The 13,659-nt window shown below is 35.3% G+C and overlaps 2 protein-coding genes across 2 annotated transcripts; both read left to right on the top strand.

The window, feature by feature from the left end:
- The first annotated feature begins 268 nt into the window (after positions 1-268).
- On the top strand, positions 269-3,769 carry LOC108479706 (pyruvate kinase isozyme A, chloroplastic-like). The gene is made up of 7 exons (XM_017782448.2): positions 269-1,463; positions 1,604-1,691; positions 1,792-1,982; positions 2,209-2,327; positions 2,506-2,749; positions 2,869-3,103; positions 3,248-3,769. The coding sequence occupies exons 1-7, from the start codon at positions 939-941 to the stop codon at positions 3,577-3,579; spliced, it is 1,734 nt and encodes a 577-aa protein (XP_017637937.1). The 5' UTR covers positions 269-938; the 3' UTR covers positions 3,580-3,769.
- Positions 3,770-3,929: 160 nt separating this feature from the next.
- On the top strand, positions 3,930-6,447 carry LOC108479708 (uncharacterized). The gene is made up of 4 exons (XM_017782450.2): positions 3,930-4,514; positions 4,751-4,980; positions 5,582-5,689; positions 6,099-6,447. The coding sequence occupies exons 1-4, from the start codon at positions 4,328-4,330 to the stop codon at positions 6,219-6,221; spliced, it is 648 nt and encodes a 215-aa protein (XP_017637939.1). The 5' UTR covers positions 3,930-4,327; the 3' UTR covers positions 6,222-6,447.
- Positions 6,448-13,659: the final 7,212 nt, after the last annotated feature.

Below are 13,659 nucleotides of genomic sequence, written 5' to 3' on the forward strand. Positions count from 1 at the left end.
TTATATAATAATAAATAAATACAAACATAATGATTTTTTATAAAATTTAAATTATTTATTAAAAATATTATCTAACATATTTTATTATGAAAAATATTTTTAATGATTTATTTTAAATATAAATAAGATTTAACTTAATGTTGTTAATGATTATTTTTCATTCTATCTCATTGTTACAATTGTATTTAAATCTAAATATATTTTTATTCTTGCTGCTATAATACTTAAACTTACTCTCACGATAACTAATCTTACCGTCTCTGTTATTTTGAATCTCACTCCCATCCAACTAGCCTTAATACAGCGAAATTGGGTAGATGGATTCGTACCAGTTGCGACCTCCCATTGTCAGTTTGTTAATGATGCAGATTTAAAAGTGAGCCACTCATCACCAAAGGCCGATCCAGTTCAGCTTGTTTGCTGTACCCAACCCAACCACTCCACTTGACGACAACTTTCTCTGTTGTTTCTGTGCAGGAAAGTGGCTTGTGTCGTGTCGCATGCACCCTGTCACCTGGTAGTTGACCGTTGAGATTTTCCGCTCCTGTTAAATGCCAGGCGCTCCCCCTCTCTCTCTCCCATTCTTTTTTCAAATAATTTAATGCGTCAAAACAGGCTACGAGGAACACGAGGCAATCGCACTGTTTTTACTTTTGTCCCTATCTTATTTCTTTCATTAAAAATAAATAAATAAATAACTACTCCGATCTCCATTTGAGTTGAGACATTCTAATCTCCCTTCGTAAACGCCGCTCATTAGCTCAAACAAGTAAACAGATTTCATCTGAGATTTCTATGAAATAATTCGAAGATGACTTCGTTCCGCTGTATCCAATTAACCACTTTCCCTATGCTATACACTAATTGATCAAAGCTTTAGTTTTACCTATAGATCCACTGTGTGATATATTTGAGCCTGCTTTTGGCCATTTCAAGCCATGGCGGTAGCCACCAGCGATTCAATTCTTGCTCGTAGTCCTATAACTGATAGAAGATCCACAAATTTTGGTCTAAAAAATGAAGTTTGTAGGGGCAAGGTCGTACCTTGCAGGGCTGGAGGTAAAGTCAAGGGCAAGGGAAAGGGTAGGGTGGAAGTCAAAGCAGTAGTGCAAATTGGTGGTTTAGAGGAAGTAAAGAAAGCAAAAGATGAAATGGGTTTGGATGTAGTATCGGAGGAGGAGTTGCGAGAAAAGGGTTTCTTGGGGATGAGGAAGACAAAGCTTGTTTGCACCATAGGGCCGGCTTGTTCTTCACTGCAGGATTTGGAGAAGTTGGCATTGGGAGGAATGAATGTGGCTAGGCTTAATATGTGTCATAACACCCGGGATTGGCACCGTGATGTGATTAAGAAGATCAACCAGTTGAATGAAGAAAAGGGGTTCTGTGTTTCCGTTATGATCGATACTGAAGGTAGTCAGATCCATGTGCTTGATCATGGTGCTCCTTCTTCTGTGAAAGCAGAGGTATGTATTCCTTTCTTTCCCCCTTCTTTTATTTTCTACGACTTTAGAATCTGTTAATACTTTGCTCTAATTGTGGGAAATACCCTTTTATGAGAAGAGTGAAACAATTTTGATGGCTTGATTCCATGTTGGGATACCAGGAAGGTTCCATCTGGTTATTTACTGCTCAAAAGCTTGAGGGCTCCCCTCCATTTGCAATTCAGGCTAACTATGAAGGTTTTTCAGAAGGTACTATCCTTTGGTGTTAATAATCATTTCAACTAAATACTAATGGTGATATATTTATTTCAGATTAGTTCTCTATCAATGTATTGTGTATGGATGGCAGGTATTGAAGTGGGTGATGAACTTGTGATTGATGGTGGAATGGCTAGCTTTCAAGTAATTGAGAAAGTTGGGAATGATTTGCGTTGTAAGTGTACGGACTCCGGTCTGTTTCTTCCTCGAGCCAAATTTAGCTTTTGGAGGAATGGAAAGCTTGTAGCAAGAAATTCTGAGCTTCCTACACTATCCAAGAAGGTTCAATTCATTATGATTGCTTTCCTGCTTTGATTTTGGAATGTCTCTTAGATATTGAATTTAGTTTAGCCAAATTGAGTTCATGGAAGTCAGACTGCTTCTCATATTGGTCATAACCTGCTAAAAGCTATAGTAGCATATAATTTTTAGTCCTGCCATGCTTTGGGAAGCAATATAATTCCTTTTAGTGCTCATAAACATAAATTATATTTCATCAAATCTACAGGATTGGGCTGACATTGAGTTTGGAGTTTCTGAAGGTGTCGACTTCATTGCCCTCTCTTTCGTCAATGATGCTGATCCTGTTAGGCAGTTGAAGAACTATCTATACATGAGGTCATCCAGGTCAACATTTTCAAATATCATCTTGTCTATATATTTACAATGTGTCTGCATTTTTTTTTCACTTGTGTTAGTATCGAATAAGAAAAGTTGTAAAATTTATTTTTCAGACTAAAAGTAAAAAGGGTTTTCTTCTATATGCTTCTCAAAGTTTATGAAAGTCGAACTTTTCTGGGTGCAGATCCACAAGGGTATTGGCAAAGGTTGAGAGCTTGGAATCACTACAGAAATTGAAAGAGATTGTGGAGGCTTCCGATGGAATCATGGTGGCTCGTGGTGATCTTGGAGTTGAAATCCCTTATGAACAGATTCCGACAGTTCAAGAGGAAATAACTCGTGTTTGCCGAGAAATGAACAAGCCTGTTATTGTAGCTTCTCAACTTCTTGAATCGATGGTTGAATACCCTACTCCAACACGGGCCGAGGTAATATCATACTCCAGTTGATGTTACTGTTGGTATTTGCTTATAAAAGAAACATCATAGGTAACTGGTATTTTGGAGAAATTTCTTTGTAAATATATTCTTCTGCGGTGCCCATTTAGGTTGCAGATGTTTCTGAAGCAGTTAGGCAATATGCAGATGCCTTAATGTTATCTGGTGAGTCGGCTATCGGACCATACGGGCAGAAGGCACTTTCTATCTTGCAGATGGCTAGTAGTCGAATGGAACTATGGAGTCGGGAGGAAAACCGACAAAGTATTCTTCATCAGCGCCGGCTTGGTGTGTCATTGCCTGATCGCATTGCTGAGCAGATCTGCAATTGTGCTGTTGAAATGGGTATTTAATTTTATCTTCATTAGCCTTACTCGAACCATTTTATGCTGTCATGAAGTTAGATTCGTTTGCGTATATGGTTCTTCGTTAGACTTGTTTGAATGTAGGAAAGCTCTGATTCTAATCGTGCACAATCATTCTGTGCAGCTAATAATCTTGGAGTCGATGCCATCTTTGTGTACACGAAGCATGGACAAATGGCATCACTCCTCTCTCGTAACCGTCCATACCCTCCCATATTTGCATTCACAAGCGACAACGGCACCCGTATGGCTCTGAATCTTCAATGGGGAGTAATTCCCCTCCTTGTTGAACTGTCAGATGACGACATGGAAGCGAACATTTCAACGACCATTGAGCTTATAAGAAGAAAAGGTATGTTGAAACCTGGAGATGTGGTTATGGTGGTCTCAGATTTAACGCCAACCCATATAAATTCTACCGCATTTCAATCCATCCAAGTGAAGACGGTTGTTTAAGGAAACTACATTGCTACTGTAGCTACATGTTGATCCTTTTGGCTTATGTTCATAAGTTTGTTTGCTTTCACATACGTTTTCCAGTTGCTATTCATTGTTATGATTCAATTTAAAATGTTTGGACTTTGATTTAAATCTGTGGATTTTGGATGCCTTAACTGAAATTGAAAATTTCCTACTTTCTCTTCTACTCACAGAATTAATTGTGATCTTCAATCAAGATCCGTCTCAAATTTCGATATTGATTACTTTTTGTCCTTTTCCTTTTAAAAAAAAAAAGGAATTAAATTTAATCTGATATTTTATGTTTTTTTGATAGAATGGAGCAATGTGAAGGTGGGTGTGTGTGTGTGTGTGTGTGGGTGTGTGTGTGGGTCATAGCATAGGAGATAGGTGTTTACGATCATTTACAAACCACAATCCATAGCCACAAAGTCCAACTCTTTCTCCCGCGCATTTTAGTAACCCAAAGCCCTCCCGCTCTAATTTGCGCTCCCTTGGTTTCGCTACCAAACAACCACCTGCTTCTCCTTACTTCCTACGTACCTCCTTTCTCTCCACCTCCACACCTTAATTTCCATCAACCTCTTTGTAAAAAAGAAACTCCTTTCCCATTCTTTTGCTAGAAAAGCTGTTCAACTTCCTTTTATTTCTATTTTCTTTAGTTTAAAATTTTTAATATTTCCAATTTTTTTACAAAAAGAAAATTATTTAAAGGTTTAATGCTGAGAAATAAAGGCAAATTGAAATGGTTTCTCTACAGATTCTGAACCCTGTCTTCTCTTCCATTTCGATTTCCCAATCAAGTTGTCCTGGAAAATCTGATTTCAGGAAGAAAATTCTCAACTTTAATAGCTGTAGAAGCTTCAGGTCCTTGCATAGGCAAAGATCTAGAATCTATTGTGCTACTCAAGAAGGTGACAACAAAAGCAATGGTATGTTCCTCAATTTCTAAACCTTTACTCTCTTTTTTTTTTTTTATTTAGAGAAAATTGAAACTAAGCCGAGTTAAGCCCTTCACAAAGAAATTGAAAGCTTTGAGGAAACTAACGAAGAATACATTCAAAAAAAGATGAACATAAATAATTCACGGGGGTTTGAAATTTGTTTGAAGTGGGTGCTTCAATATCTTTACGTGCTCATAAGTTGGGGTGTGGTGTTTTTGTAATAGGGGAAGAGCCTCCTGAGTCGCTGTTTATGAAGGAGTTGAAAAGGAGGGGGATGACGCCCACTTCACTGCTGGAGGATGCCAAAAGATCCAATTATGAATTGAACGAGGATATGAAAATAGGGAAAGAAATGGGGAGTTCCACTACAAGGAATGCTGTCTCAACTGAATACGAGAAAAGCTTATCTAATCAAAGGGAGCGATCCATGGAATTGAACAGTGAAGGCCTTGAGGTTCGCTGAATTTTTATTAATGGTTTTGCGTTGTCTGCACTGATAACCCTCTTGCATTTTCATTGCCTTACAGGATCTTCATGAGTATCTTTTTTAAAGATTTTCTTTCTTGCACACTAATATGGTTCATCTTGCCAATGTGATTTGACTACATAAATTGTAAATTTACCACAATTATATACATTCTGAATTGGAATGGTAGCTAGATTTTCAGAGTTTTGAGGAAAAACGAGAACCTGACTTCACTACATTTTCAGTGTTTTTATTTGGTCAAAAGAAGCCGTGGTCAAGGATAACAAAAGGGATTGTGGGTGCTGAGGGTTGAAGTTAGATATGCTAGATGCTAGCTTTTACGGGTGACTTCATGAACTAACTAACCTAAGCCTCGGGTTCTTCACAGTTCCGGTGTTGTAATTGCTTATTAAACATTTAGAAAAAGTGACCAATTTTCTCTTATGTTCCTTTGGGGATTGTTGTAGAACCAAAAACAACTTTATTTACTCATGTGCTGTTTAGTTGAGCAATTTTGCTGTTGACCCAGTTTTATTTTAATTTCTTTATATAAACTGTCAAAACATGAACTTCTGTTTTCTTTGTTCAGGGGCTAGTTCCGCGGGCTAAACTGTTGCTAACACTTGGAGGAACTTTCTTCCTTGCCTTTTGGCCTTTGATCCTTTTAACTATCGCATTCTTTTCCGCCCTCTACCTTGTAAGCTCCCTTTCTTTCACTCTTGGATTTTGCTATCATTAAAGAATATAGCAGTGGTTCCAGTGGGCTTAGAGGAAAAAACCATTCTTAAATCTCTCATATTGTATTTTCCATTGTTTTAATCTAAGGTTGGAAATTTTTGTATACACTATCTCCATGTTTATTTGACCAGCTTATATTATTGCATTGATTAGTATCATGGACTCTTCTCATTACCCTCAAGAATCACCTTGTTCTTCATTGTCTCTTCCTTTAAAAGTTTGGTTATACTTTTGGTTTGTCGTATCTCTCTTATATGCTAAAGCCTTGCTACTTCTTTTGCGGATTTGCATTTGAAGTGTTGCCGATGCTCTTCGTCTGGATTTTGCTTGTTATGAAGGCTATATACTGATACTTTTGCCTTGTGCAGTATTTTGGACCATCATTCATTCATTACGGAAATAAGACATCAATTTCCCTGCCGCAATACATCGACCCTTACGAACTTCTGGAAGATGAAAGGATTTCTGAAACAGCCCCTCGTTTAAATTGAAGAACAACAACATACAGGAAAGTTCCTCGGACTTAAAAGATTACAGGTTTATGTAGCATATTTCTTTCACCTCCTGTAATTTTGTTGTCTTTGTAAAATCCTCGTATATTGGTAGGAACTTTTCACTCCAATTGAAAGCTCCGTGTCTTTCATACTGTTCCATTATCCAATTTGTTTGCCAAATTAGCTTCAAATATAGATGGTTATATTTTATGTTTCTTATTAATTAGCATGCTATTGTGGGAAATTTAGAGGGAATGATGTTGAATTTGAAAAAGGGAGGGGCCGGTCAACTGATATGAGCAAAACAAGTTTATTTTTATTTGATCTTTAGGTTCCATATTAAATTTAGAGGGATGGATGTTGAATTTGAAAAAGGGAGGGGCTAGGGGTCTAACCGTAGCAACGGGAATGGGAATGTATCCAACATTAAGCCACTCATTGCTAGGGTCAGGCCACCTGCTTTTCAACATGAATATTCCTCTGGCTCCAAGTGTAAACAATCTTTTTTAGGGATCATTGGGATCTACTTGAGCATTACAATCTCGTACCATGTCAAAAGGAATAATAGAATAAGTCTCCAACGAATTTTATAATGACAATCCATTGGTAACTACCTGACACGTCACCACTAGACAAAGAAACTTTTTCTATAAATATCTTCCATGACAATAAGAAAAGGATTTGCTTCCCATTAGTAACCCCAAGTACTCACTCCTTGCACTCGGTCTCCTTTACCTTCACAATAACTTTTTTCCTCTTCTTTTTTCTTTGGTTCTCTGCCTATTTAGGTGAATCGATTTCTTTTGCATCACCATCTTTTCCTCTGTGTCTCTTCTTTTGTCGATACTTCTCATCAATAGCTATTATTTTTTTATTTGCATTTTTATGAAAAAGAAAAAAAAGAAACAATGGAATAATGAAGAAATAGAAGAAAAGTTAAGTATGAAAAAGACAAATTTTGCGGAAAAGTACTTTGGAGGTCTTTGTACTAAAAGTTAGATTGCATTTTGCTCTTCTCAAAAATGGGCAAAGTAGTCCCTACACATTAGATCAAAGAGCAAATTGGTCTTTCTATTAAAAAATTTACCTATTTCTACTGTTAAAAATTAATCCATGTATATCAACATGAGGTATAAGCGGCATGCCACATGTTACTACCTGATTATTCTGTAAATTACATTAGTTTTTAACAATACAAATATATATAATTTTAACAAAAGATTAATTTATTCTTTAATTGAACATATAAAAACTAATTTATCAATTTTTAAATAGAAGGATCAAAATAGAATCTAACTTTTAAAACATGAACTTCATGTTACTTTGTTTTAAAAGTCAATGGAATAACTAACAAAAAATTTTGATTAAAATAATTATGATAATTGGTGACTCAATTAAAAATTTAGCCCATTTGTAGACATCTTTGATTTTGATACGAATGGGGAATCTTCTATGATATTGATGAGTATACCATAACCCACATGCCCTTCAATCTTTAACTTCTTTTCCTTTTTTGCCCTTGAATGTTGACGTGACGATGTCTATAAATTGACCCACACCCCGCACAGTTTAAACCATCCTTCTCTTTGCCAAAAAAAAAAAAACCTCCGGAAGAAACAAAACTGAAAAAAGAGGGGGGGTGAAATGAGTAGCAAGGTCAGCGCCTTTTGCATTATCATCTTTCTTCTCTTCTTCACATTATACTCTGCGGCTGCCGCATCTCAAGATCTGGTATATATGTTATCATTAGCAAGCGTGAAGATATTAATGGGTGGAGGTCTTGGTTTTTTATTTTTCTAATGATTTGTGTTTTGAACATTTCAGGGTAATGAAAAGGAGAGGGATGAAATGGATGGTAGCTGCCAAGGGAATACAGAAGAAGAAGATTGCTTGATGAGAAGAACACTAATTGTAGCTTCCCTTGATTATGGAGCTGTTAGACACCAGACGCCTCGGCCGTGACAACCTCTCTTTTTCATATTTTTTATTCAAGAATCTGTAACTTCATTTGTATCGTTTCCTCCATTTTACGCGGCGGCAGTAACCCATCAAGTTGCCATAAAGCATTTTGGGTTAGATCCTACTTGACAGGCTATCATGTCTGTGATCAATCTCTTCATAATAAAAACAAAATAAATAACCTTCGTCATATGATAATTTATCACCATTGACATAAGCTCAAGGAACTTTCACTTGGTGAAACCAATTGTTTCTGCAGTCTTCAACTCATTTTGCTTGCCTTCATGAAATCGAGGATTGCTTATTGTTCAAGCCACTTGCTTTGCAATTTAATTTTAGGTAAATTACACCAACAGTCACTTAACTTTGAGGTAGTTAATAAAACAGTCACCTACGTTTCATTTCAGTCACTCAACTTTTGAAAAATAATAAAACTGTCACTAACGTTATAAAAAAAGTGATAAAATAAGCACTGATTAACAGTTTCCCTTAGTGCTTTAACAGAACTACTAATGTGGCAAGTTAATTAGCTGATGTGTCCAGTTAACTTGCCACGTAGGATGTCCACATCAGAAATTTAAAAAAAAACCTAAAAAAACCCTTAACAGAGAAGAAAAAGAAGAAACAGCCGTAGCAGAAGAAGACTGTAAAAAAAAAAGTCTTATTTGCCTAATTTGTCTGGGTTTAATTCTTTGCCATTGAAATACCATGTCTTTGCTCTTCTTTTTCTTTTTCTTAGCTCTTTTCCTCTGTAACTCTGTAACCTTCCGCCATTGTTGGCGGGGTCTTGTGGTTTAGCCAAAAAAAAGCAGGATTTTGAAGAAAAAGATACACCGAAGGGAAGCTTCATGCTTAGGAATTTGTATATTTGCTTACTCGATTTGATTAATTTTGGCATTTTCATCTTCATATTGAAATTTAATCAACCAAATCTGTACCAAAGATGAAATGCTTTAGTCGAAAGTTTATCTTCTCAATAAGAAGCAGTACACTTAAACACGCTACTCAAATGATGCCTCTTCGGTTTTCTTCATCTCAGATTGCTTGACCTTCAACGAAACACAACCATATCTTCAAGTGAATCAATTCTTCTACAACATATACTACTCACTGCATATTTTGTTCTAAAAATTTTGCTAATAATATCATTCAAACACTCTAAAAATGCTTCGTTCACTAGGGTAATTTCAGCAAAATTATTGGAAATTATCATTAGTTGTTTCACTACAGACTTTGATGCTTTCTCATTTAACATACAGTCTTATGCAGATTAAGGTTGGTTGTGCTCACCAGTACTGAATGTGAAATACAAATGAGTTAGTTGCCACTTTTTTCTCATCATTATTGCGGTTCCAATGGTAGAATGCATGGGTCCTATTTTAGATTTCCAGTGTCGAATGACCATAACTAGTTTCTCGGAATGCAGAATACTCTGGTTGGGGATCTAAAAATCTGCAGAATCAAAAAACCATTTGCTTAGTTTAGCTAGGTATTTAGTTTGTAACAGATTAACTGTAAACAAGTATCTAAATATCATTCTTGTATTTGTTGCAATATGCCATCAAACTAACATTCCAACTAGACCTGCTTGATTTCCACCATCTCCGTTAGTGATGTAAACTAGAGTTGATTTGTTTGGTACCGGGTAACTTTTGCCACTTGATAATTGTACCTTATATTTGAGATTCGAACATGAAAATACAGAGGAAAGAAGCATGAGCCTTCCTTCCATAAAATAAACCAATGATTGTACAGAAATAGATACAATGGACAACAAATTATGCATGAAAGAGTTCAGTATAAAGAATTCAGGTGGCTCAAAAATGACTTGAATCCATTGATGATCCAAGACCTTCAGCTTTCCTGCACAATGTATGAAGGAACATGTATCAGTGGAGATGACATTCACAATCTCACATCACATTAATTGAGTTTCACAGAAAAGATGAATAAATTGGATTCTAGGTGCTAATGTATGAACCAACCCATAAGTCAATTTTGGTTATTAGTCATAAAATTACAATGTGGCAACATGGTACTGCCAGTTAAAGATAAACATGCTGACATTATATCAAGTGATGACTAGTGAGGTTAACGTAGGGTGGGAGTGGCCTTAGCTTTCAAGGAGACCTCTCTATCAAGAAACCCAAAAATAAAGAAGGAGACTTTGTTTCGTATTAGTCTTGAAGAAAATGCGCCCCAATGTACTTCTGTAGCCGCCTCCTGGTCACATGAGATTCGAACAGTAAACCACATCCCAATCTGGAAAACTCATAAGATCTCGCCAACAATGGCGGAAGGTTACAGAGTTACAGAGGAAGAGAGCCAAGAAGAAGAAGAAGAAGAGCAAAGACATGGTATTTCAATGGCAAAGAATCAGACCTAGACAAATTAGGCAAATAAGGCTTTTTTTTTTTACAGTCTTCTTCTGCTTCTTCTTCTTCTTCTCTGTTAAGGGTTTTTTTAGGGTTTTTTTTCAATTTCTGATGTGGACATCCTACGTGGCAAGTTAACTGGCCACATCAGCTAGTTAACTTTCCACATCAGCAGTTCTGTTAAAACACTAACGAAAACTGTTAATTAGTGACTGTTTTGTCACTTTTTTATAACGTTAGTGACAGTTTTGTTATTTTTCAAAAGTTGAGTGACTGAAATGAAACCTAGGTGACTGTTTTGTTAGCTACCTCAAAGTTAAGTGACTGTTGGTGTAATTTACCCTTTAATTTTTAAACATGTTAGCAAATAAATATAAATAATATAAAATTTGAATAAATAATATAAATAAATATTTATATTTATTTAAAACTTCATATTTAAAAACAATTAAATAAATAAAATAAATGATCACAGCAATAGTATCTTTCCAGAAATTAATGAACAAAATTTTGCCCACGTGCGTTTAAATTTGCATCCCCTGCACGCAAGGAAATGTTTCGAGCCTAATCATTCAATAATTTCAAGTGGGTTCTCATATATATACATATCTCACACTTGGTATTTAACCAATATAGGATCTAAGCTTTTTTTTCCTCAATAATTATTCACAAGTGGCTTATTTTGAGCATCAATTTCTCTTTCATCACTCAACCATTTTGAGCATATAATATACCATTGTAAAGGTCTCATGGAGTAGAATATAGAACTAAATTTTTATGATTCAACTCTCCACTTTTACCAATCAAGAATATGCCTCAAAGTTTCCAAAAAATTACAATTTTTCCGACAATCCCTCACATGAATAAAAATTGATAGTTTTAACAAAAAACATTGACTTGATGTGGTGATAAAATCTACGATCAATAGTTGTATAGGATAAGTAGGCATCCACCCTTGACCTTTTCTTCTGAAAGTATATTTACTTTATTAACTGAATAGTAGACGTGATGTTCTTGAACTATTTTGTCATTTATGTAAACGATGATATACCTCACACAACTACTTCATTGGTAAGGTTTTTAGTTCTCATGGGTATGTTCATATGGCTGTGAACATCTTCCTAGTTCTACAAGAATTTGAGAGAACTATGCCCCATCTGACACCCCAAACTCGACCAGGACGGACTAGCCCAAATTCGACGCGTTACATTAGCCACCTAAGTGACTCTCCGGCTAACGGCCTCAATTTTATCCATTTATTAGTTATTGATTAATGCGGAAGCAATTTGTGAACCAATTTTAAACTTTTTATAAATAATTTAACCTAAGGGTATTTTTATCTTTTTACCACCTACGGTTAAATTAACCTGAATTTAAATCTATAAATTTATCAACCCTCTTTTAGTCAATTTATGTAAGCCCTAAAAATTTCAGCTTAATCTGAGTTTATTTTCTATGTCTAAATCAAGTTTTATCATTAAGGACTAAATCGTAACAATTTCAAACTATCGGTACTATACTCGAATATTAAATTGAGTGCATTTCTAACAAATTTTACAATTACAAGTCTAATCCTAAAATTTTATCAAGTTTCCTTATCAGTTAAGGCTCTAATTAGACTTATCAATTACAAGACTAATTTGTAATTTAAACGAACTAGAAAACCAAGAATTCAAACCCCCAACAGCCCACTATAGTTTAACCTCAATTAAATAGAATTAAACATTCAATTTCATGCATATCACCCACAGGTTAATTCAAACAAGTGGCGTATCTTAGTCGCTGGTAAACCACTCCATGGAAGCTTCATTCAAACAATGGTTAATGAAAACATCATGCCTCACACACTGTGTTACCAATCACCATGTTATCAAGTAATAATAAATCGTAAATTATTCAATAATCAAACCCAAACATGCATATATGATATTATAAACCATCCAAAATTAAAAATGTCTAATGTCCAAGCCCATTTACAACCAAAATTAAACTAAGTCTCGAAAGTTCCACAATGCCCGATTAACATATCTTAAACATGTAACTAAATCTCTACTGAGCCTTAATCTCTTGAAACTCTCTTGTTCGGCTCCTCAACTCCTCAATCTTTTCTGTTAACTGCACGAATGTGAGGGTGTGAGCTTAAAAAGCTCAATGAATGTTAATAAAACAACGAGTAAATTAACACCCAAATCACGCTTAAATTGAAACCAATCAAATACAAATTTTCAATCACAATATGCTCAACCATGTATCAAAAATCATAATTAATCCTGGCATATAATCATCAATTTAGCATATAACAATTTATACATTTATATTGGCATATACAATCATGGCTTAATCGGGTGATTGTACATCGGATAAACGGATCTCCTTACTCCCAATTAGAATCAGAATCAGTCCCAGATTGAGCGTGTCGAGGCCACACGCTCCCTTATATCACCTCAAATCAATCCCATTGAGTGAAGACACAAGCTCAACACTCCCTTATCTACTCCAAATCAGTCCACCTAGAGCCTCATTACTCACAATTAACATATCAATATGGTGAATACTCACAAATCCTATGGCATGCCAACTATATCCAATAGATCCACCATGCTATATTGTGAATATAACCAATCAATCATAACATAATTTCAGTCAATAATGTGCTTAATTTAAAGTGCTAAAATGCATATGTGAATCATGTAACATAGCCATTTTAATATCAAATTAAATCTAGCATACCAATTACCTATTGTCAATGTTCATCAATTGAAATATTAACATACCATGAACCAAAAACTCCAACATGCTTGCTTAGTTCACCATCATAATCAATTAAATCAAGCACATGAAATAACTAGATGCTCACTTATCAACACTTAACAAAAATTTCATCCCTTAAACATATATCAATGATATTGCAAAATTAACCAACCAAAACTCAATTAAATATTTGTAATCAGTAAGTAATCATCCAATTAAGCGTAATTAAGGGTCAATTTACCAAATCGCCCTTTAATAACACTCACCACACAACTAACTCAACCACAACCAAGTGATCAACCAAGCTAATCCAAGCTTCAATTTAAATTAGCTCGATTCTCTTCAAGATT

The sequence above is a fragment of the Gossypium arboreum genome, chromosome 12 (assembly GCF_025698485.1).
Source record: "Gossypium arboreum isolate Shixiya-1 chromosome 12, ASM2569848v2, whole genome shotgun sequence".
Lineage (NCBI taxonomy): Eukaryota > Viridiplantae > Streptophyta > Magnoliopsida > Malvales > Malvaceae > Gossypium > Gossypium arboreum.